General features: G+C 37.1%; 1 protein-coding gene across 1 annotated transcript in view; it reads right to left on the reverse strand.

Annotated features, from left to right (window-relative positions):
- Positions 1–268: 268 nt before the first annotated feature.
- The window catches only part of LOC122788807 (urotensin-2-like), a 61520-nt gene continuing 39431 nt past the window's right edge, over positions 269–22357 (reverse strand). Inside the window, exons 3-4 of the mRNA XM_044055683.1 lie at positions 11388–11428; positions 269–577 (exon numbers count right to left, since the gene is read on the reverse strand). Coding sequence (XP_043911618.1) covers positions 461–577; positions 11388–11428 — 158 coding nt within the window. The 3' untranslated portion in view covers positions 269–460. The remainder of the gene's footprint in view (positions 578–11387; positions 11429–22357) is intronic.

Raw genomic sequence — 22357 nt, forward strand, 5'->3', positions numbered from 1 at the left:
AACATGGTGAGCAATCAATTTCACAAACTGGTATTTATGAAATTAGAAACATAAGCTGTGTATAATGTATACTACAAAACTGTGGTTATCTGAATCTCATCTTCTGATGCTGAGACTAAATTATAACAACAGGGAAATAAACTTAAGGTTATTGTCAGTGATGGGCATTCATGCAACCTCAAAATTTACCTATCAGTTCTACTGTATTCATTACCTTTCTACAGCTATATCGACCTATGAAATCAACAACTTTCCAGTCATAACAACATGCCATTTGCAAAATATAGATATTTTATTGTTTTTTTTTTTTAGTAATTCTGCAGCAGTTTGTACACAGTTGTTATTCTGGTGAAGTGAATGAAAATTATTTACATAATTTGCAGGTAGCTTTCAAGAATATTTAGTCAAAACAAAACAGGTTGAAAAAAGGATGTGAACACATGGGACAGATGACAAACACTTAGACACAGTACTTCCAAAAGCACTCTGAAAGGCTATTTCGCTTGTTCTGCTGTTTCCTTCCTTCTGCAAGAATAAGTTGCAACAAAGAAATTGGTTGAGTTTTTTTGTATAAGGCCTGGAAGAAAACAAAAAGATTGTTAACATAATCTACTCCTATCCTGTAGTTTCAAGTTAGTTTAACTGAAATGCAGTTTCTAGTTTAGAGATGTCTTCAATTTTCATACCCACAGAAGCTAAAACAGATGTAGTTTGCTTACATATTTCTCTTAGCATCAAACTTGTTTTTCAGCAGAAATGTCATCATGTCTCTCTTTTGGGTGGTACTAAATTTCTTATCACCCTAGATTCTTCCATGCATTATTTTATTAAAAAAATAACATTTCATTATAACATTTATAAACTATGTAAACCTAAAGGAAATATGGCAGCCCTAGTATTTTTAACCACCATTCCCCTTAACAGTAATTTTAATGGCATGGTCATTGACTGCACCCCCCTACAGCTGACTAAATTATATTAATAAAAAAGGATTAACTGAATCCCATTCACTGTTTTATAAGCATAAACAGCAAGCTGGAGGGGCTTGTGTATGGGGAGATGAGACACATCTCCAACTGAGCTTGCCAGTTCCTTTCTCTGATCATATGCTATTCAGTCAGCACTAGCTGATCTCAATAGGATATCATGGGATAGCAGTCCTGCACAGTGCAATTACTCTGTGCTTCTTGCTGCAGTGATCTCCCTCCACTGCTAATACTTTGCACAGTACATACTGCTGAGCAACATATCAGAGTTGTCAGCCCACCAAATAACAGCTCATTCCTGCACAGTAGGAGACTCCTTACTGCCAATGGAGTCCCCTATGATGCAGGAAAACCTGCTACTTTGCATAACCTTGTCCCACCTGCAAACAGCATCGCTGGAGAGTTCCTGCCAATGGTAGCCAATACTGCACCAGATACTCTCTTTACTGTAATATGGTAGTTACCCTCTATTAACCATCATACTTAACATGTTTGTAAATAACAGCCAGGAAAGTGGGGAACAGTGGAGCAATGGACTACTATGTATTAAAATTACTTTTTAAAAGTTCTGTGCTGCAATGAACTGTGCTGTCCTGTCACAGAGTATTGTACAGCTGTTCTTTGGTTGTCAAAAGAGGGGATGGGAATTCTTATGTGGGACTGAGGGCTCTACACTGCTGTTATAGACTGCAGTTTTTGTCTATGACTCCTGATCCAGACAGGCAGTATACCAGACACAGTACACAGAAGGCTTGCATTCCTTTGTGTGTGGTGTCTATGGACAGCAGGCTCCATCCTTAGTGCAGAAATATCTGGAGATAGCTAGTAACTGTTTCTCATAGCAAACAGAGCAATGCAGTAGTGATATGCTTATATGAACAGCGATGCTGATAATGCTGCTGCTGATGATGAGGGTGGCATTATGGCACTAATTATGCATGAACTTTAGACTTTATTAACTGCCTAATTAAAAGACTGATTTCTTTCAACTGATACTACTGCTTTAAAGTAAAAAAATGATTAGAATTAAACAGAGGAAGTTTGCTTTATAGTTCAGTTTTGTTCTCATTTTAAGATGTGTATAGCTTACATACAGTTGTAAAATGAGAGCAACCAATGTCTATAATGGTGCAGGAGAAATAGAATGCAAAGTCACATGCCTTTTTACTTATATAAGACCTAATAAGTATGAGGAAAATATCTTGAAGGACTTAAGATAGAAGTATAGAGCAAGAAAATGGTTATTTTGATGACAAAGTGTCTCATATAATTTTTATGTGAGACAAATAAAGAGGAAGCAAGTATATGTTTTCTTCAGGACTCAAGGATATTAGTCAGATAACATTTGTTTCCGCATTACTTTACCAAGTGAGATCAGTCCATTAAGCACACATACCAATTTAAGGGCTGTCCCTGAGAGCAATGGACTTGTAAAATGACTTGTGATGATGTGAGGTATTGCCAGCTATGTCAGAAGAAGTAGGGCAGTGGATACATAACATATGCTAGCACAACTAGCTGGAACTTTGTAAAGAATTATATGCCATTTGTATATCAAACAGATTTGTACAGATGCTTGTGTTGAAAATGTATTTGTAAAGTTGCTTGTGTTAAAAATCAACAGTGTTTCCTGCTGGACAGAAAAGTAATATACTAGACTGCACTGCCGTAAATAGGATACTGGAAGAGAATAGGTTAATTTCAGTTCAGCTAACTTTCAAAAATAGTAAGAAATTAAATTACTTAATTTAGGCCATAAAGATTGTATTTTACAGTTCTGATTGCAGCCAGAGACAAAATGTTTGGGAAAAAAGTACTAGAAAGCCTTCTGTATTATCTTTAGCAGTGAACTAATTGGTACTCTGGAAGAGTAGAAGCTTGAAATTGTTTTATGATTTCCAGAAGCTGCAACAGCTCTTAGCAAAGTTATATGCATGTGTATTATTGACACATATGAGCTAAATCCTGGCAGCTTCTAGCTAAGGGGGTAGTATGGGAACCAGAAGTCATATGACCAGATGTGTGTGATGTTATTCTGTAAACCAGCTCTGAAGATGAGACTGAAGTCTCAGAGCACTCCGTGTTTGGAAACTGACAAAGAGGGACCCCTCACCTACTTCATCTTGTCTTGCTCTAGTAAGTGACCAGGGAATAGTGATTCTTTAGATCAGACAGGAAAATATAGTCAGATTAGTTAAGTACTGTTTTCCTGTATCTGTGTGAATCTATTTTTCTGTGTTAATGTTTAATATTTCCTGTGATTGAAACTCTGGTGTTTATTATAAATATATATTTAGTATTTTCATGTTCTTTTATTATTTATTATTAAATATAATTAAACTTTTCACTGTGACTGGTCCTTTAGAGAATATCTTAACCTTTGAGAGTACTCATATCTATTTAATGACTCTGTGGCCACTCCTGAAAGCCTTACTGAATTGGTCAAACACTACCATTTGTACTAATATTAATTGAACTCAGTTTAATTGGGTACCCTTGTGACACCTTTAGAGTAGCTGGCTTTGGAGTGTCTGGTGGCAGTAACTACCTTATAGTCTGGGCAGAAGGGGGCATAGCTAGTAAATCTGTGCAAATCTTTCCCAGGTGTGTGTGTGTGTGTGTGTGTGTGTGTGTGTGTGTGTGTGTGTGTGTGTGTGTGTGTGTGTGTGTGTGTGTGTGTGTGTGCAAAGCAAATCTCAAAGAGTGTGTGTGTGTGTGTGCCAGCTGTTTGGAGCAGGGACACAAAGCACTGGTTTCAGAGAGGGTGCTGGAGGACTTGGCTTGGACACTTGGTTGAGGACTCCACTGTATACCCTTGCCAGTGGGAAGTCTTACTGGGGACCTGGAAGGAAACAGACAGATAAATCTAGACCCATGACTGAGTATGTTCGCGGTGTGCTTTTAAGGAAAATTGTGGTTGATGCAGAGAAATTCTGTATATCTTTTTTTTGTTCCACGTGAATGTCCTTCTCCAGTGTCAGTGGTGAGGATTCAAGCTCCTTGATTACTGGCCCAGAGAGGGGACATCACAATTACAACCGCATATAATATGTGGTAGAAACCAAGGAAATGAAATCTAGGACTACAGCATACAATTATTAATTAGCTCACAGCTTTAGCTTGTGGGCTATATTGTCAGATCTTAAAAAGAATTTTAGTTCATGTAAAGTAAGACTTAGCCTTGGAAACCTCTTCCTATTTTTGATTGTGGTTTATTTATTTATTATTTCATTCATTCATGCATTCATTTATCTATTTGTTCATTTTTTTGTTTCTTTGTTTGATTGATGTTTGTTAAGCAAGGTTGATGGCTGACCCAAGGACTCTTTTTCGACCAGGGACCTATACAATAAATTAATAATGTTAATAAAAATCATTTAAAATTAGTAAAGCAAAACATTTTCCGTGTGGAGTATTCATAATAAAGACAAACGTGAATGCAGTATAATGCAACTGCGATGTGTGTAGACCTGGATTTTCATGACATAATCTAACAACCAGTTGGAAAGGCCAGTTTTTTCACAGAAGTGCATATTATTTTGTGATCAAGCACTTGAAAAGATGAGGCTGCTGGTACTATTTATTCTACATGAAAACATTTCAGCGAGGCTGCAACTAATGTGTTGTTTTAGGAAGAAAGCAGGAGTAAAAGACCATTATATCACTAAATTATGTATAGGTCTCAGAGAATAGTTCAATCAGGATCTTAAAAAGTTTGTCATGACCTCTCACAGATGTTCTCCTGTAAGAGACCATCCTTACTAGTGTTGAACCTGAGATAGATTTGTACCATGTGTGACACTGCCAGCCCAGCTATCTGGAATTTTGTAAATAATTCTACATCATTTGTGAATATTGATATGATTTATATAGAAATGTATGCTATGTACTGAGCTTAACGAATGTAAACACAGCATACGCTGCTGGAACATAGAAGATTAACTTGCAAAGCTGAGCCATAAACAAAAGATGTTATCTCTCAGTTTCAGTTCAATAGCAGACACAATGTCTAGAGCTAGAAGTATTTCTATTGTCTTGAAAGAAAAGTAATTACTAGGTTTAAAATGTAAAGTATTTTATTGTTTTATGACTTCCTAGCAGCTACATAGTCCTGAGCAAACATCTGAAATATAGGTATTTCTCACACAGAAATTTTAAAATTCTATTAGTTTCTGGTTTAGCCTGGGAACTGAAGTCAGGTGACAAAAGGTGATGTCATACAGGCTAACCCAGCAGTAAAATGTGTTTTATTAATTTAAGAACTCTCTCAGAGAGAGACTAGGCATTTTGTATGTTGTCTTTGACCTGGAAACATTCACTCATTATCACATCTGCGCTTGCTTGTAAGATTCAGGGCATAGTATCTCTTTTAGATATAGATAGGAATATAGCTAAGATTACTTTAGATGTTTTCTGTGTTTATTTGAGACTGTCTTGCAATGTTGTTTTAAAATATTTCCTGTGATTTTGAACTCGTAGTAACTGTGTTTGTTTATTGAGTATTGTTATTTATTTATTTATTTTACATTTGTTGACCAGAAATAGTCCAACTGAGCTGCAATTAGCCCTTTTTCAGTGGAGGTCTGGGCAGAAAAGCTCCAGAGAACTATTATAAACTACAGTAATACATTCATTAGACAATACAGTAAAACAGTTACAGAGGCAAAATCAAAAAAGATGTGACAGAAATGTTTCAGCGTGTATTTACAACATTTGTACAATTCTTAAATATTTACAATTCAATTAGTAATGCAGTTGATGTAGGAAAAAGACATTCATACAGTCTAGGTATTTCTTCAGTGCAAACATACAAAGCTGTCAGATCTAGTTTAAAAGAGGTTGTATGTAAGGGAGAGAGATTATGCTAATATATTAGGAGTCAGGGTTTGCAAAAGTACAGGTAGATGGACCGGGAGGAATAGAGTTGTTGAGACAGTAAGAGAATAATAATAATAAAAAGTTAGTAGAAGGGGTTAGACAGTAAAGGTGGGGAGGAAACAGTTCATGGTGGATTTTTTTTGTTTTCTTTTCTTTTATTATTTATTATTAAATGTATTTAAACTTATTTTTGTGGCTGATATTTGTGAGACATATTTAAGCTCTTAGAGTACTTGCATATGTATTTGGTGACACTGTACAGGCCACTCCAATAGCCTTGCTTGGTCAAAACTACTATTTGGATTATTAGTAACATCACACTGTAGGATTGGACACCCTTTGTTAAGGGCCTTTTAGTAGCTGATAAAGAGTTGGTTGGTGGGAGTGATAACTACCTTATAGTCTGGGCAGAAGGGGGCATAGCTAGTAAACCTGTGCCAGCCTTTCCCAGGTGTGTGTGTGTGTGTGTGTTTGTATAGAAATCAGATCTCAAAGTGTGTGTGTGTGTGTGTGTGTGTGTGTGTGTTTCAACTACATGGGCAGGGACATGAAACACTGGTTGGACAGCGGGGTCTATATTAGAACATCGATGTTTCAGAACTTCGAATGTTCTAATATTGAACCCTATTCAGCGAACGCTGAAAATAGCGAAGCTGCAGAAAACCAATTTTTTTCCCAGAGAAATAATTTGGTTGTCCGTTTCTGTCACTTCTCTATTTTCAGCGCTGTGGTGGAACGTTATGGGTCGGGTTCAGGTAAGTGTGCGATTGTGTGGACGTGAGGGTTAGGGCGTGTTAGGTGAATTAGGGTTAGGGTGCGGGTCAGGTAAGTGCGCGATTGTGTGGACTTGAGGGTTAGGGCGGGGTAGGTGACTTAGGGTTAGGGTGTGGGTGAGGTGAGTGTGCGATAGTGACAGACCTTAGGGTTAGGGTTTGGGTTAAGGTAAGTGGATAGTTAGTGGTGTATGTACAGTTTAGTGTAGGGTTAGATGTAAGATTTTAGGTGTATGTGTGTGGATTGCTGTTTGTTTGGTGTGCTTGTGTTGTGTGTATGTGTTTCGAAAAAGCAAGTTTTTTCCCTAAGAAAAAATTTGCTGTTCTGAATGTTCAATGTTGTCAGCGTTCACTGAATTGGGTTCGATATTAGAACATTCAAAGTTCTGATACTTCGATGTTCTAATATAGACCTGGACAGAGAGGGTGCTGGAGGTTTTGACTTGATCATTTGGCTGAGATCTCAACGCTATAGCTGTGCAAGTGGGGAGTCTTATTGGACATCTGGAGAAAGAGGGAGAAACCAGACCCAGACTGACTGTTATCTCTGTCTGCTCTTAAGGGAAATTGTACTTTACTGTGTGTGCACTTGTCATCCTCCCATTGTGTACATCCCTCACTGTTGCCAGTGGTGAGGATTGAGGCTCCTTGGTTACTGGGCCAATGCAGGGACGTCTCACCATAAAAAAATACTACATGGTAGTTTCAAAAGAAAAGTGATGAATACTTTGATAAAGAAAATGAGTGGAGGGCCTCATTTTAATTGGGAGTATATTCCTTTTTGTTGCAGGATTGTTGAACTCCTTCCAAAACAGCTGGTCTTTGAGGGGTGACAATTAGCAATTGAACTAGGGGAAGGAGAAGGCCTGGAAGATGTATGATATCACACTGTATGATCACACTTGTTCTAAAAAAAGTCAGAGAGAGGGAGAGAGAGAGTGCGAGCAGAAGATCAGCAGAATAGCTGTAGAAAAAGATCCTTCATTTTAAAAGTCTGAATGGCTTGTGCCATGATATTGTGTGGATGCTGTGTCTGGGTACCTTTGTTGTACCCTGCATGCAAGAAGTACTTCAGCAGAAGACAAAGAAAGAGCGGATGTTTGAAAATTTGGGAACTAAAGAGTGATGAATATCATAACTATTTGACAGAAATGAGTTATGAGGCATTAAGGTAGCTGATAAGAATAAAAGTAAAAAGTGAACATATTTGTCTGTGTGTAAACTTTACAGGGAAGATTCACATCTTGCAAAAAAAAAAAAGGACGAAAAATTGTCTGACTTAAGTTTCTGAACTCACCTAGAGACAGGTCAGTGCCTGCTCAGACCTTAGAGATGCAAATGAAAATATTAAGAAGGCAGCAAAACTATCTGTATTTCTGTACTGCTTAATGTCATCTGACAAAAATGTGAAAAAAGTCATTTGTGTGGGAGGAGTAAAGGATGATTAGATACAATTTGTAAAGCTTTGAGCGGATGCTTTGGGGAGGCGGCACATGATAAATGGGCAGCAAGTTGGAACTTGGAGAGCACAGAATGGGAATGAGTAGGGGGGAGAAGCCTGATTAAGGTAGCTAATCAAGGGACTGAGGCCAGTATGTCCATTAGTGGATTTATATGTTCATTTGTGATGGTAGAGGACAACAGATAGTTTGAAAAGGAAAGGGTGATGCAACAGCATATGTGCTGTGAGCACCAGGAAGAAAGGCAATAAGTTTGCAAATGTGATACAACTCTAAAGGAGTGCAGAAAATATAATGTCCAGCTCTGGAATTCTGGGAAGATGTTGGTGGTTGGAAAGTGGATAGAGACTGGAAGATGAAAAGTTATACTTCAATACAATATATGTTTGAAACTGGGAGAGAGGTAAGAGGTTAGTTGAAAGATCAAACAATATGTTGGCTGTTTATATTCAGGCGAATCAAGATGTAAATTGCTAAGAGCTGGATTAGGAGTGAAATATGGATAGTCAGTTTATGATGGTACAGGGAAATTCTGAGGGACTTCAAATTAATTTGTATACCAGTAAAAGTGATGAGGTATTGAGGGACTTGAGAAGAGTATTTGAAGGTTTCAGAAAAGGAAGTGAATGCAGAATGATGAAAGAGTGGGGTGGAATTTAAAGCTGAATAAAGTGTGCCACAGAGAGAGAGTAGGGCATATGGGGATGGAGACAGAAATAGAGTTACTGGAGAGTTTTAAGTGAGCTGAGTAATTAGATGAGGTGATGAGGGAGAAAACAGATTAATGGCAACTCTCAGCAGGGGAGGGAGTGATTAGTTTTAGTTATGTATAAAGTATGACATTGTTGAAAAAGAAAAGTCACTAGATAATATTAACTAAAGGTGACTACATGCAGGTGTTGTTATGCTGGTGAATTTCTTATGTTAATATATTTCTTAATAAAAATTATTGAGCAAAACAATATTGCATGAAGAAATACCACAAGGCAACACAACTTCACTCCCACCAGTTGAGTTTGTAACACATAAAAAAAGGAAAACTAGATGCAAGTACAGGAAAAGCAGTAGGTACATGAAAGCTGCCATATGAATTAAAATATATATCTGAAAACTGGAGTAATGGCATCTAGGTATACAGTCATACATTTCAACTGTACAGATTTTCGCAGAATGTCCAGATTTTGGCCTCATAGTTTTGGTCCCTTTTTCATAAAATTGTGTTTTCTGGGAAATTAGTGGCAAATCATTAAAGACTGAAGTTAGGAAATAATGACAAACATTTGAGTTTCAGACTTCATATCCTTCAGAAAATTCACGATAACGGAAAACCTATTTTTCTGTCAACTTTCTAAGTTTGTAGGAGTAATATTTAACAATTGTCCTTATTTCTGGGCCTTTATCCCACTTTTATTTATGGCTTTGTCCATATTTCTTGATCTAAGAGGTTGAGAGGTATGTATACGGGTACATCATCATTATTATAAAAAAAACTAAAAAAATTGATAATAATAATATTTTTTCCAGAGATACCCTGTGAAACCCCAAGTTACTCTAACAAGTGGAGTTTGCAAAAAAAATAATAATGCAAATAGAAGAAAATTTCCTCTGAACAAATAATAGCAGCTACATGTAGACTTACATCCATGTACATTGGTTGAACAGGGGAGTAAATTAGCACCACCAGAAAGCATTAACACAACTAAAAACAGTGGTATGTCTGCAGCACAATGTTGCATGCAGTGATCTAAAAGCATTTCTGAAAGTTTTTTTCTGAGGGAGTGGAGGCAGTCAGTGAAAGCCATTCCACATATACAAATACAGCGTGTAACAAGGGCAGTTAGACAAAAGAAACAGACAGAAGCCCATCCTCAACCCCTTTTTCCCATTTTTGAACACGAGGTCGGGGTGTCACTTCAACAGTGACAATCATCTCGAGCCAAGGTTTACACCACCAGGTGGCTAGCCCTGCTGTGGTAATTCATCCATACCACACACACACACACACACACACACACACACACACACACACACACACACACACACACACACACACACACACACACACACACACACCTTAGGGCAATTTGCTCTGTCTAGTCCACCTATTGCATGCCTTTAGAATGTGGGAGGAAACTGTAGCACCCGGAGGAAACCCACCTGACTGCAGGGAGGGCATGCAGACTCCGCACAGAAGGCAACCCAGCCAAGAATCGAACCAGAGAACCTCTTGCTGTGAGGTGAGATAGAAGTAAAGTAGCATATTTGCAGAACACAGTTTTTCATGCAGTGATATGCAAAACATTTTTCTAATGTAAATGAGACAGTGAAAGCCAGCCAGGAATACTTCCACTCAAACAAACTGGGTGAGAAAGTTAATAAAGAAAGACTTATAGAACAAAAGCATATAAGGCTGTTTAGGCGAATGCATTGCCTGTTTTTAATTGCTCAGTATTTTTAAAGCTTCTCTAATGGAGTTCAAATGCAGCCGGATATAATCCCTTTCACAAGCTGAGTCAAAGGCAGTGCGTATCTGATTTATGGTCTACCATGGTGATAACAGTGATATACAAAACATTTTTACAAAGTTTCTCTGAGGAAGCAAAGGTGGAAGCCAGGTTTAGCCTTCCCCTTATAAATTAAAGTGAACTGTGGTGGACAGTAGGGCAATAAAAATGTGTGAGTGTGTGTGTGTGTGTGTATGTGTAGTGAATCTCTCATCCTGCCTTGAAGCCCTCTACACTGTACAGTCAAAGGTGATGGAGTCCCCAAGTTAGCAACCCTTCCAAAACACGTGGGAATAGCTCTTAGCTTTCGTATCCTGGTTACAATATGTCTCAAGGTTAGAACCCCTAGAAAAAGTCTTTTTATTGGTATTTTTCCAACTTTCAGGCTCCATGCTCAGCTATACAACCTACTTCACAGATTTATTCCTAATGCCATATGTGTGACAACCTTTTAACTTGCACAGCATTCATACACCAAAAGTGATGGTGTTGCTACCCCTATCCTGCCCACTTCATGGGGAAAGATAGTCAGTGTATTTATCTGCCATCTTCCCCCATAACCATATCTATTGGAAACCACATTCTGTTCCCAGCCCTGCTTTGTTGAAGGTGAGATTCATTGCTTTGGCTGTGCAAAGGGCTGCGTTAAAAACAACTATTCTTTAAAAAATAAAAAATCCCTGTATTACATTCCATACAAAGACAACAACATAATTTGCTAGACTACAAGCTAGTTATAGGCAGTGAAATTCAGGTATAAAGTTATAGCAGACTATAATGGCTTACCTCATTGTCTTCATTTGTATAGTATCCATTCTGTGACAGGGCTGGAAAAAAAACAATACAGAAAAAATATCATCAGGAAAGTAGTATTTGTAGTGACTGCCACTAGACATTAACATACTCATGTTTCATCTAATTCAAGAACAATTTCAACAGGTACCATATGAAAAGAGCGTAATTAAAAAGAAAAAAAAACATTCTAGAATATGGTCAATGCATTTGGGTTGGATGTTAAGAAGTAGTTTCAGTGGCATAGCTGTTACATCTGTAGATTATCTACAGGTAATTAAGCCTTGAAATGGCAGGAACTTGAGACTTTTATTACACCATAGTAAGTGACCAGCATGGTGTGTTACAGACAGGTTTGTATTTCTCTATTTCACAAACAATATCTTAGTGGTTTATACATTTCAGTATTGCCATATTTTGATGGTGTCAGTTGTTTACTTATCGATTTCATAATTTTTGAAACTACATATTATTAGATGTCAAGTATTTGTTTTTATCTCCAGTCTAAAGACATACAATCATGCATATATCTACATCTGAATAGGGTGCAGGAGCCACATACCTCTCAAATGTCCCTTATTTTCAGTGACATCCCTGATTTTCACTCAAATTTTAGATATGTCCCTCTTAATCCCTCCTAAAACAGGTGACTTTTGTAGAGAAGAAGGTTAGTTTCACTTAATAAATAATGGCAATAATTAAAGTTATTGACCTATTTTAATTCAGAAATATATAAATTAATTCATATTCCCCTATTCTGTCAATGTCTCAAGTTAGTGCTACTGATATTTAAAAGTGTTGTCCCTGATTGCCCCTGATTATTTCTGGATTTGTGCCTGATTCTGTTGAGATTTGCCCCTGACTGGTTGAGAGCTATGACCATGGTGTATGTAAAAAGTATCAAATGGCCTGTACAACTAAAAGCACTGCTGTACACCAGAATGCTGTGAAGCTTTTTGCTGTATTCCCCACTTTCCTTAGTGCAACTGCATTGTTTTGTCAATGTGAATTGATTCTCACTATTCAAGTTTTTTGGATGCAACATTTTTATTATATCAATGTTTTTTGCGAGAACTACACATTTTTGATCACACTATTGTCTCTTTAAATGAATTTGAATGATAGTCTCTGGTCCCTTATTTCAGTCAGCAACTAATGCATTGTACTGAGGGAGATGGGGAATACCACAGAAACTGGATCTACCTTTATTATATTGTCCTTTACTACTTCTACAGTCCATAATGATGGGATATGCTTTTTAATCAACTTGGAATAAATGTATTTATTTTATTTATTTGTTTTTGTTAACTGGGTAAGACAAACTGGGATAAAAACCCATTTTTAATGGAGATTTGGGGAGAAAAGTTCCACAACGTTGCAAAAATTGAGAAAGAAAAATACAAGCAGAATTACATAAATTAATTTACAAAAATACAGTTATAGTTGATACTGCAAAGTACAAAAACAGGTATACTAGAAACTATAACAAAACTCCAAAAAGACTGGCTCAAATCACCACACTAAAAACTTTTATTAACAAGCTTTTGCAACAATGCTTCTTCAGGTTAAAAATTTGAAAATAGCTTCCTTCTGTTTTTTTATAGCCTTCAAAACCACATGACCTCAAACACAGTTACTCATTGGTCTCATTAACTGGTCACCATTAAGAAACGAAGGGTTACTGACACAAACAGTACAAAGGACTGGTGATGTAAGACCAAAAAGCGTAAATGAATCCTTACATTAACTATTTACCTGTACTACAAATACAAAATCACTTGAACAAATAGTTAAGAAGCATTGGCACATCTTAAAGGAACAGATTTTGTAAATACTAACATGAAAAAAAATCTCTCTTTGGATATAGATATTCACGTAACTTAAAGCAGGTGGAGCAACACAGAGGTGTTTATACTATAGTTATACAAAAAAGGGGACATATTCATGCCATAAATGCACTTTCTGCAAGTTTATTTCTAGGGATAGTTCATTCACACATTCAGTTACACAAAAGAAGTTTCATTTTGCTATCTGTCTCACTTGTGACACTGAAGACATAGTATATTTAAACAAATGCAGACAATGTTCAGCATTTTATATTGACAAGTCTAATAGAAAGCTAGGCAAGATGATATGTGACCATATGTCTGAAATAAGAAGGACTTTTGAAATGAATGCCTTATTTAAACATATAAAAATACATATCAAGCTCATTATATTACATTTTTAATTATACAGAGATTCTATGAGAATAACGGGGGGGATAGTTGTTCAAACAGAGACTGTAGAGTACATGTCAATTAATAAACTAAGAACAGATTCAAGCCTGGGTTTGAATGGGTTAAACAGTAATCAACCTGTTTTGAAGTTAAGGTAGATGAAATTAAGGTGACCAACGAGTAACTGTGTTTGAGGTTGTGATGATCGTGCCCTAGCCCAGCAATCAAGGAGCCTCAATCCTCACCACTAACATCAGGAAGGGCATCTCATATAAGAGGAAAGGATAACAAATACACACAGTAAAGTACAATTTCCCTTAAAGTGCACACAGAGATCACAGTTAGTCTGGGGATGGTTGCTCCCTTGTTCCCCAGGTCCTCAATAAGACTCCCCACTGGCACAGCTATAGGGTCCAGATGTCAGCCTAGCTGGCAAGCTTACCTCCAGTGCCCTCTCTGTCCCATCAGTGCTTTGTGTCCCTGCACAGGTAGCTGACACACCACACACACTTTTGAGATAAGTATTTATACAACTTTACAGACACTCCTGGGAAAGGCTGACACAGATTATTCAGCTGTGCCCTTTACCCAGACTATACAGTAGTAATTTCTGCCACCACCAGTTAATACTTATCAGCTACCCAAAGGCCCTTAAAAGGTTGTCCATTTATTACTGTGCAATATTATTATCCAATTGGTAATGTGACTATTCAGTCTAAGGCTTATTAGAGTGGTTTATGACAATAAACTCTATAAATATGCAATGTACTCTAGAGCTTACTTATCTCTACACAAACCAGCCACGGGTAAAGGTTTTTAAAAATATTTAATGATAAATAATTAAAAACACAAGACAATACTAATACTACTACACCACAGTGATATCTAAGAGTTTAGAGATCACACAGAAACTTAAAATAATACAGTAGGAAAGTTCTGATATAACAGAAAAGCACTTGTCTAACTTTCTTCTAAGTTCCTAGCTATTACTACAAGAAAGCATACTTCTAAGACCCTACTTACATAAGACAACAGGCTGAGTGCTGATAAGTGGGATATCAAGATCAAAATGCTCACAGTCTCTCTCTCACCAATAGTTTTTAAATTCACTAACAAACAGTTCTGCTAGGCCCTCCCAAATTACATCATTTTGACCCTCAGGTTTTCCCAGTATACACATTACATAATTTTGACACTTAGTCTGGAGTTTCCAGGCCAACAAACTGCATTATTTAGCAATCTTAACACCTGCTCAGGAAACTACAACAATAAAAGACATTTCACATGTACACTCTAGCAATTATTCCTCAAGTTGAAACAATAGAAAGAATGTGTTCAGCCAGCCACTTCGGCACCACTATTTAGATAATTTTAACTACAAAGAACATTTGAAATGCTTGGCTTAGTTTTCCTTACAGCAGATGGCAATGTTGCAACAATCTTGAAGTTCATATTTTACAGTGTTTTCTTTCATTTAAGAACACAAGCCTGTATTATACATTTATATATACAAATGATAGAATTATGTATCAAATTCTATTTGACTAGGCTGGCAGCCTTCGCCCATCTTCCCCCAATCTACACAGAGGTCTTGTGGTTTTGAAGGTTATATAAATCAGACAGAGGCAGTTTTCTGTTTTTAAACCTGAAGCAGCATTGTTGCGAATGCTTAATAAGAGTTTTTTCCTGTGGTAATATGAGCCAGTCCTTTTGAAGTTTTGTTGGAGCTTTTCTGACCAGACACATCTTTAGCTGCTGGAACTTTCCTTTGGTTTGTTTGTTCTATAGTAGAAACTGTGTTAAGTACACTGGCAGTGAAATGCATGTATACAAGGTAATTTACAAAAGGTTGATAATGGGACAGTAGGAAAGAACAGCTGAGACATCAGGATATAGAATTGTCAAGGTAAGATGAAATGGCAATTGAGATGAAATACTTAATAAAATGAGAAGTAACATAAGGAGTAAAGAAGAAAATACAGTCTGAAAAGAAAGTAAGTAGAGAAGTTGAAAGGAAGCAGGAGTTACTAGAAAGAAATATGGTTAGTGAATGTAGACATACAGAAAGGAAAAAGAAAAAAGGTATGGTAGGAGAAATGAAGTAAGAGGTTTAAATTTGTAGAAAATAAATAGCTGAATGTAAGAGTAGCGTGGAGAGAAAAAGTGGCTTTGAGATCAAAAGAAAAGCAAGAAAGTTATCAGGAGGTAGTCTATGTATACATTATATATCTCTTATCAGTTACATATCACTTTTTCCATTGTTTGTTTGAACAGTGGTTGCCAGAGTGCTGCATTTTGAAACTGCATTCTTCTTATTTCAGTGCTGTCGGGATACACAGCATTATGCCTTACAAATAACTCCTTAATAGGGGCCATCCTATTTTATCAATATAGCATAGGCTTGTCAGCTTAATTCTATTATTATACTTCATGTTCAAATTCACTTTTTTTTACTACTGCACAGACAGATAGATACATTTTACCAATTATGTAAAAATACAAGCCAGCTATATATGCCCTTATCATCACTATTCTTTATTCAGTTGTGTAGCTAATTATATATTGTTGCTTTTATCTTAATTATAGTAGTTCTACTCAACTTTGTAGACATTCTCTTCATATTCTGATGTTTATATATGAAAGATGTTTCTGCCTGACATGCTGAAACCCTGCAGAAGCTTACAGGCAAACATTTCCCATTTACTGAGCTCAGACAATAAAATGCTTCTAACATAGCTCCCTTGCCTTCATTAAACTATGTTACATTCACCAAGTCCCTTATGTCATCCTTCTAAATGTGCGCAGTCTGTCTATGAACTCAGTAACACGACTAGTATCAAGTAAGCAGTAAGACTGCCACACCAACCTTTGCACTCATCTGTCACTCTCAGGTCATTCTACTATCTTCTACTGACCAGTCAATCCTGATGTTGCTGTTGCCAGATGTTTCATCTGATATGCCAGTGAGAAAACCAAGGTGACAGGCAGGCCTCATATGCTTCTCGTTTCACTCCATGTATTTGAAAGACCATCAATATCAAGATAAGTTTGCAAATTGCATGTCATCTTCCTTTTTGACTTTGGCAATTATAGCAAATTTAGCTTTTGTCAATGTGAGTTATTGCCAGCTATGCCAGGAGAACTAGGGCAGTGGATGTGTAACTTATGCCAGCACAGCTAGCTGGAATTTAATAAAGAATTGTATGTTATTTGAATATCAAATTGATTTGTACAGATACTTGTGTTGGAAATTTATTTGTAAAGCTGCTTGTGTTAAAGATGTCTTAACAATGTGCCCTGCTGGACAGAAAAAGAAATGTACATGCATTAACTGTTTAAATGTGTATATTGTAACAGAGGATACTGGAAGAAAAGAGGTTACTCACAGTCCATCTGACTTTGAGAAATAGTAAGAAAATGAAATTACTGGGCCTAGGCCAGTTCTCACAGTTTTGAGTGAAGCCAGAGACGCGATGTCTGTGGGAAGCATGGTTTGTTGGTCTCTGTGGGAGGAGTAGAAGTTTGTAGTTGTTTTGTGACTTCCAGAAGCTACACCAGATCTCTGACTCTTGTGTGTGTATTATTGAGATGTAGGTGCTGAATCCTGGCAGTTTCTAGCAATGGGGGGGGGGGGTGTGTGCATGGGAATTAGAACTCAGATGACCAGATGTATGCAATGTCATTCTGTACAGAAATAATGTTTTAATATTATTTATTTATTTATTTATTTTACATTTGTTAACCGGGCTAATCTAGCTGGATATATTTCCATTTTCAGTAGAGGCCCAGGGAGAAAAGCTCCACACATAAACAACAGACAAAACGGGGAGAAAGGCTGAACAAATAAACACAAACAAAACAAAAATTGTTTACAAAAATTCAAGAAAGGTATAACAGTTACAAACTATGGAAGAATACGAGACATAATTTCAAATTGCAAATTAAAGTATGTGAAGAAGATTATACGACATAATATATTTACACATAGTACAACTACAGGTAGTTTTAGAGTAAAACAACTCTGTAGGGCTAACTCCAAGATATTTTTTAGAGAGTATTCGCATCCTTGGCTACTCTAGTATAATCCAGACAGTTAGTATATCAAAGTGGTTAGACAGTAATGGGAGAAAAGGAGGAAGAAGAAAAAAAATGTGTTTAGGTATAAATCAGACAGAGGCAGTTTTCTGTTTTTTAACCTGAAGAAGCATTGTTGTGAAAGCTTCATAAGAGTTTTTTCCTGTGGTAATATGAGCCAGTCCTTTTGAAGTTTTGTTGGAGCTTTTCTGACCAGACACATCTTTAGCTGCTGGAACTTACCTTTTGTTTGCTTGTTCTATAGTAGAAACTGTGTTAAGTACACTCACAGTGAAATGCATGTATACAAGGTAATTTACAAAAGGTTGATAATGGGACAGTAGGAAAGAACAGCTGAGACATCAGGATATAGAATTGTCAAGATAAGATGAAGTGACAATTGAGATGAAATACTTAATAAAATGAGAAGTAACATAAGGAGTAAAGAAGAAAATACAGTCTGAAAAGAAAGTAAATAGAGAAGTTGAAAGGAAGCAGGAGTTACTAGAAAGAAATATGGTTAGTGAAAGTAGACATACAGAAAGGAAAAAGAAAAAAGGTATGGTAGGAGAAATGAAGTAAGAGGTTTGAATTTGTAGAAAAGAAATAGCTAAATGTAAGAGTAGAGTGGAGAGAAAAAGTGGCTTTGAGATCAAAAGAAAAGCAAGAAAGTTATCAGGAGGTAGTCTATGTATACATTATACATCTCTTATCAGTTACATATCACTTTTTCCATTGTTTGTTTGAACAGTGGTTGCCAGAGTGCTGCATTTTGAAACTGCATTCTTCTTATTTCAGTGCTGTTAGGATACACAGCATTATGCCTTACAAATAACTCCTTAATGGGGCCATCCTATTTTATCAATATAGCATAGGCTCGTCAGCTTAATTCTATTATTATACTTTGTGTTCAAATTCACTTTTTTTTACTACTGCACAGACAGATAGATACATTTTACCAATTATGTAAAAATACAAACCAGCTATATATGCCCTTACCATCACTATTCTTTATTCAGTTGTGTAACTAATTATATATTGTTGTTTTTATCTTAATTATAGTAGTTCTACTCAACTTTGCAGACATTCTCTTCATATTCTGATGTTTATATATGAAAGATGTTTCTGCCTGACACGCTGAAACCCTGCAGAAGCTTACAGGCAAACATTTCCCATTTACTGAGCTCAGACAATAAAATGCTTCTAACATAGCTCCCTAGTCCCTTGCCTTCATTAAACTATGTTACTTTCACCAAGTCCCTGATGTCATCCTTCTAAATGTGTGCGGTCTGTCTATGAACTCAGTAACACGACTAGTATTATTTAAGCAGTAAGACTGCCACACCAACCTTTGCACTCATCTGTCACTCTCAGGTCATTCTACTATCTTCTACTAACCAGTCAGTCCTGATGTTGCTGTTGCCAGATGTTTCACCTGATATGCCAGTGAGAAAACCAAGGTGACAGGCAGGCCTCATATGCTTCTCGTTTCACTCCATGTATTTGAAAGACCATCAGTATCAAGATAAGTTTGCAAATTGCATGTCATCTTCCTTTTTGACTTTGGCAATTATAGAAAATTTAGCTTTTGTCAATGAGAGGTATTGCCAGCTATGCCAGGAGAACTAGGGCAGTGGATGTGTAACTTATGCCAGCACAGCTAGCTGGAATTTAATAAAGAATTGCATGTTATTTGAATATCAAATTGATTCGTACAGATGCTTGTGTAGGAAATTTATTTGTAAAGCTGCTTGTGTTAAAGATGTGTTAACAATGTGCCCTGCTGGACAGAAAAGAAATGTACATTCATTAACTGTTTAAATGTGTACATTGTAACAGAGGATACTGGAAGAAAAGAGGTTAATCTCAGTCCATCTGTCTTTGAGAAATAGTAAGAAAATTAAATTACTGGGCCTAGGCCAGTTCTCGCAGTTTTGAGTGAAGCCAGAGACGCGATATCTGTGGGAAGCATGGTTTGTTGGTCTCTGTGGGAGGAGTAGACATTTGTAGTTGTTTTGTGACTTCCAGAAGCTACACCAGCTGTCTGACTCTTGTGTGTGTATTATTGACATGTAGGTGCTGAATCCTGGCAGTTTCTAGCAATGGGGGGGGGGGGGGGGTGCATGGAAATTAGAAGTCAGATGACCAGATGTATGCAATGTTATTCTGTACAGAAATAATATTTTAATATTAGCTGAGACTGAAGTCTCAGGGGAGTCTGATTCTTGGAACCTGACATAGAAGGATCCCTCACCTACTTTATCTTGCCTTGCTCTATAAGTAAGTAGGAACAGTAATTCTCTAGATCAGTCGGGAAAATATATTGAGAATAGTTAATTATTGCTTTTCTGTAGCTTTATGAATCTTTCCAGCTCTGTTATTTTTAATATTTCCTGTGATTGAAACTCTGGCGCTTACTGTAAATAGATATTTTGTATTTTCATGTTCTTTTTATTATTTATTATTACATATATTTAAACTTTTCATTGTGGCTGATCCTTTAGAGAATATATTAACCTTTGAAAGTACTTATATCTATTGGTGACACTGTGACCACTCCTGAAGCCTGGCTGTTTGGTCAACATTCCCATTTGTATTAATATTAATTTCACTCAGCATAATTGTGTACCCTTGCAACAGCCTTAGGTAGCTGGCTTTGTAGTGCCTGGTGGCAGTGATAACTACCTTATAGTCTGGGCAGAAGGGGGAACAGTAGATAAATCTGTCCCAGCCTTTCGTATGTGTGTGTGTGTGTGTGTGTGTGTGTGTGTGTGTGTGTTGTGTGAATCAAATCTCACAGTGTGTGTGTGTCACCTACTTGGAGCAGTGACATGAAGCACTTGTTTCACAGAGAGGGTGCTGGAGGACTTGGCTTAGACACTCACTGAAGACTTTATCCTATAGCTGTGCTAATGGGAAGCCTTATTGGGGCCATGAAGTGAGACAGAGATGAAGAAATCCAGACCTCCCAGCTGAATGTGTTCCCTGTGTACTCTTATGGGAAATTGTGCTTTATGCAGAGAGGTCTGCATCTGGAAATACTGAGTGTATCCATTTGTATTCCAAGTCAACGTCCATCTCAAGTGTCAGTGTTGAGGATTCAGGCTCCTTGATTACTGGCCTAGAGTGTGGACATCACATAGCTTAACTAGCATTAAACACAATTTTTTTACATCTTGACTCATATACCCTTCTTCCATTATCACCACACAAGTATTACACTTTGTATTCTCCCATGAAGACTACAAACCCTTATGTGTTTTTTTTTCTGCTCAGAGTTTCCAAATTATAGCATTTACCCATTTACAGTTAAACAGTTGTGTTCTGAAAATTCATACAGATTTCTTATTTCCCACTTATTAATAATTATATCACAAATTGCTTCCTTTTCCTTGTTCTACCATTCTCAGTGCTGACAATTATTATCACATTGGTTCCACATTCAAGTTCCATTAGTTTTTCACTTCTGCATATTTTTAGGCTCAGCATGTGTCTCAAAATTAAATATCCTTGCTAAGCAGAGCTCATATTTGTTTCCCATCTGCAGCTTCTCTCCTTCTCTGCTTCTAGTAAGACAGGAATATAAAAGGTAGTTTTTCCACCCCACAACATGTTTTTTTATAATTCTGTTGTAACAGGGCTGTTTAATCATGCTTGGACTACCTTCAGTCCTGTGTCCACCTCACAATGCATTGTTATCATTTTGTATAAACATTGCAAAGGAGAATGACCAAGGAAAAAGTAGATGTAACAGCCATTGCTCCCGCTGTTGCTAAGCCAACAGTCATGTTTGGACTGCTTTAAGTCCTGTGTTTACATCACAACACATCTTTGTAATTTATTTATTTAACATTTGTTAACCGTGATAGTCTGACTTGGAATGAAGCCTATTTTCAGTGGAGGCCCGGGGAGCAACACTCCAGATCCATGTCTTTGTAACGTGGGAGGAAACTAGAGCATCCAGAGGAAACACGAACACAGGGAGGACATGCAGACTCTGCACAAAAGGCACTCCAGCCAAGAATCGAACCAGAGAAACTCTTGCTGTGTGGAGACAACGCTACTGCTGCACCACTGCACCATCCAAATTGATTAATTCTGATTGATTGATTAATTATGCATATGGGTGACAAAGGACAACAAAGGAAACAGTAAACAATAAGAGCCTCTGTCTCAGTGATACACTTGTATTGCCTTAAGCCCTGTGTCTATCCCACAACATATTTTTATAATTCTGCATGTAGAAGGACAATAAAGGAAAACAACTGAGCTGTGACAGTTCCTCTCCTGCTATGACAGAGCTTCTCGACCATACTTAAACTGATTTAAGTAAGCAGAACTCTCCCTTCAACAATAAACTGTTTTGACTTGTGGTAGGCTGCTTAGTCCTCAGCCTATTTGCTGCTATAGCAGTTCATGTCAAATACTTGTAGCTGGTAAAGTAGTCCTGACATTTATGCAGTCTCTGGGATTCTAGGAAGATGATTTTACTATTTCACCCCCCCCCCCCCCATCTTCAAGTGCTATGTTCCAGTCTTGAGCTTGATTACACTTACGTGCCTTTGTGTTTTGTTTATACAAAGGCTGAAGAGAAGCCCAGCTTAATTAGTGACATTATAAGGTGTGTTTTCTAAGTAGGCCTGGTATAGGAATGCCAAGATTAATATCATG

The sequence above is a fragment of the Protopterus annectens genome, chromosome 14.part0 (genome assembly GCF_019279795.1).
Source record: "Protopterus annectens isolate FY-2018-M chromosome 14.part0, PAN1.0, whole genome shotgun sequence".
Taxonomy (NCBI): Eukaryota; Metazoa; Chordata; order Ceratodontiformes; family Protopteridae; genus Protopterus; species Protopterus annectens.